We start from the raw sequence: 2718 nt of genomic DNA on the forward strand, positions 1-2718 counted from the left end.
TTTACCTTATCTTTAGTATACGCTAACTCCGCCTATTACTAGTTTACTAGGTTTAGGTCTACCCTTAAGTTCTTTACTATTAACTCGAGCTTCGAGAGACGCTTAATAAGTGCCTTCTAGCGCTTACTCTTAGTAGATAAGCGTAGCTTTAATAGACTCGCTAGCGGTACTAAGTTATAGACCTCTTCTATCGTTAATTCTATACCTTTAGACCTTAGTCTACGGCGCTATCTTAACTATTCCTTTAAGCGAAAGCGGACCGGACTCTTATTATATATATTAGTCTATATTTATCTATAGAAGTAGTCTATAAACCTTTCTACTTAGTATACTTAGTAGTATTATATTCCTTTACTTGCTAAGATTTAGTTGCAGAGCCTTTAGCTATAAAGGACGACTCGTAAAGGTATCGGCTTCTTAACCTTCAGCTCTACTACGGCTAAATCCGAGACCTAATCGGACAGCCTCGCAGTTCGAGGGGCGATGCAGGTTTGTATGGGGCCACACTGAATTTAGCATCAGATGTGGAACCGGACAAGGGGACTGACAGGGGACGTGTTCAGCGGAGATAACCACGGCCTTCGTTAAGGGGATGGCTCGAGGAAATGATCTGTGGTTCGAGGACGGTCGCAGTCTTCTGATCGTCTCAGAGTGACCATTCTCCCATACCTAGGCAGTCACCAGCTTGCGACTTTGAGTCTGTTTAGAAAGAATCTTCCTTTTGGATGTCGCAGAGTCTTCCCGTCCGTGGAGGTGGATGAATTGGGAGCGTTGCATTGCGAAGAAGAATTTTTCAGCGCAGAGTTGAAGACTAAGAGCGACGAGCATCTAACCACATTTGCGGCGTAGGCGCAAAGATGCCACGCGGATCTAGCTGGGTTAGTGATGGGATGGATTATGGTAAGAAGAGGTCACACGGAAAAGGACCAACGCTACCTATAACTTGCCATTGGAGGTAGTTTCTGAGTGCAATGAATGCAAGGCGAGTGCTACGATGCATTTTGAGCTAAATCGCAGGGCCTTGTGTGCGAGATACTAGACGAGGAGTATCCATTATGTTGAGGCTCGTCCACATGTGCGCTCTTGCAAGTCTCTTCGGCTGCAGGACCAAGATTTTGCAGAAAGGTCCGACTTGGTTCTCCGTAGTGAATGGAAATTGCCAGAAATTCGGTCGGGTAGACTGGGAACGCCAACTGTATTTGAGACCGTAGTGATCTCGTTGGCTTTTGAGCATGTTGGACTGAATACAAGCTTGACAGCGGGATCTACGCCTCAAGCGCTGACTGCACTACCTATAAAGAGTGAGGCAAATTTATGCCGGGATGATGAGACTCGTGGATTGATGTCTTGTCTTCCTGCATGCCGAGCCAGATTGCATGTGAAGACTGAAGTGGTGTTACAGAGCTATGAACATCACGCCTTGCCTGTATTATGAAGTTGGTGGACCGCAGCGAGCGTAGATGTCGTCTCGATTCAAAAATGGGCTTCTTGAGTCCAATGCGTCGCGCGGAAATGAGTGTGAGAACACGGTAGCAAGAGAATGGAGCTTGGCGGTCTTGCTTGGTTGACCCATGTGAAGTAAAAGGGAGAATTGACTGCCTTGCGTTTGCCGCATTCCTCATTGCTAATGCCGCAGCACGACCGATCTCGATAGGGAACTCTACGTAACCGTTGCAGTCGTCACCATCGTCATCGTGAGAACTGTTGCACGATTATGGACATCGCAGAGCTGGTAGCAAGACTCGCTTGCAGGACTTCGTCATCGATATTTCCAGTCCACGATCGTCAACAGCTAAGAGCCATGGTGGTCGGCTTGTCATCGATCTAAGTGCTCTTGAAGCATTCGCAAAGATGCCAGGGAGTGAATGAATGCTCTGGCGCGGTGAAAAAGAAACTTGGAGGTAGGGACCAAATCATCGATCATAGAGACAGATTTCGACTCCGGTGTACCGTCACTGCCAGGGAACGATTCTCCAGAAATGCCAAACTCCTTAGCGAGGCCTATCATGTCCATTATGTCCTCTTCTTCCTCCTGCTGGCCAGACATGGCGTTGTCCGTATCGTACTCCCCATCTCCATGGCTGTCTTGATTTTCCCCGAGACATTCATCTCCCTGATCGTAGGCCTTCCGGTGCTCATCTGGTCTTCCCTCGCTGCTTCATGGTAGGCCTACCATTTGTACTTCTGGAGGTTTTTACTTTGCGGTAGCTGCCAGAATGCTCCTACTCCCTCCTCTTCTCATCTCTATGCTATGTCTACATAGCACGGTGCACGTCTCTTGTCTCAAATTTTCGCTATTCGCAACGTGACGCTCCTCGCCGTTTGTGACGAGCTTTTGTTCACCGAGGACTTGCTCATGATGTCTGCGCGCTCTTCCATCTGAAGACCAAAGTAACGCCAAGTCTGTGCGAAGCTGAGAGGACCAGTGATGCCCTCCTCTCCTCCTTCGCATACGAGATGCGCAGTAGACGAGGTGTAGCTGACTCCAAGACTTGGTGCGGTATTCCGGTATTCCGTAAGATGCTGTTGAAAGGCAGAGCGGGTTGATTTCGTGGATGACGCTTTCGATCTCCACTTTTCTTACGCAAGATGCAGCGGCTTGGAACACGCGAGATGTCGCTTCGAATTCTCCACTGAATCTCCAGATCCCGTCTCCACCGCGTCCCAAATTGTCGGGCTCTCCAGATCTTGCTCCACCCTCGCGTTACAGTATGAGAT

General features: G+C 48.6%; 1 protein-coding gene across 1 annotated transcript; it reads left to right on the plus strand.

Moving 5' to 3' along the window:
• Positions 1 to 483: 483 nt before the first annotated feature.
• Positions 484 to 2637, plus strand: MYCFIDRAFT_176856 (uncharacterized protein; the record flags this gene model as incomplete). The annotated part of the gene is made up of 21 exons (XM_007930782.1): positions 484 to 493; positions 517 to 524; positions 551 to 612; positions 651 to 697; positions 735 to 803; positions 850 to 955; positions 988 to 1023; positions 1064 to 1125; positions 1164 to 1301; positions 1331 to 1378; positions 1405 to 1440; positions 1494 to 1501; positions 1534 to 1604; positions 1637 to 1703; positions 1730 to 1815; positions 1852 to 2142; positions 2168 to 2190; positions 2216 to 2305; positions 2333 to 2500; positions 2538 to 2551; positions 2590 to 2637. 21 exons carry the CDS (start codon positions 484 to 486, stop codon positions 2635 to 2637), a joined length of 1488 nt encoding a protein of 495 aa, XP_007928973.1.
• Between the last annotated feature and the right edge of the window lie 81 nt (positions 2638 to 2718).

This window comes from Pseudocercospora fijiensis (genome assembly GCF_000340215.1).
Source record: "Pseudocercospora fijiensis CIRAD86 unplaced genomic scaffold MYCFIscaffold_7, whole genome shotgun sequence".
In the NCBI taxonomy this organism is placed as follows: domain Eukaryota; kingdom Fungi; phylum Ascomycota; class Dothideomycetes; order Mycosphaerellales; family Mycosphaerellaceae; genus Pseudocercospora; species Pseudocercospora fijiensis.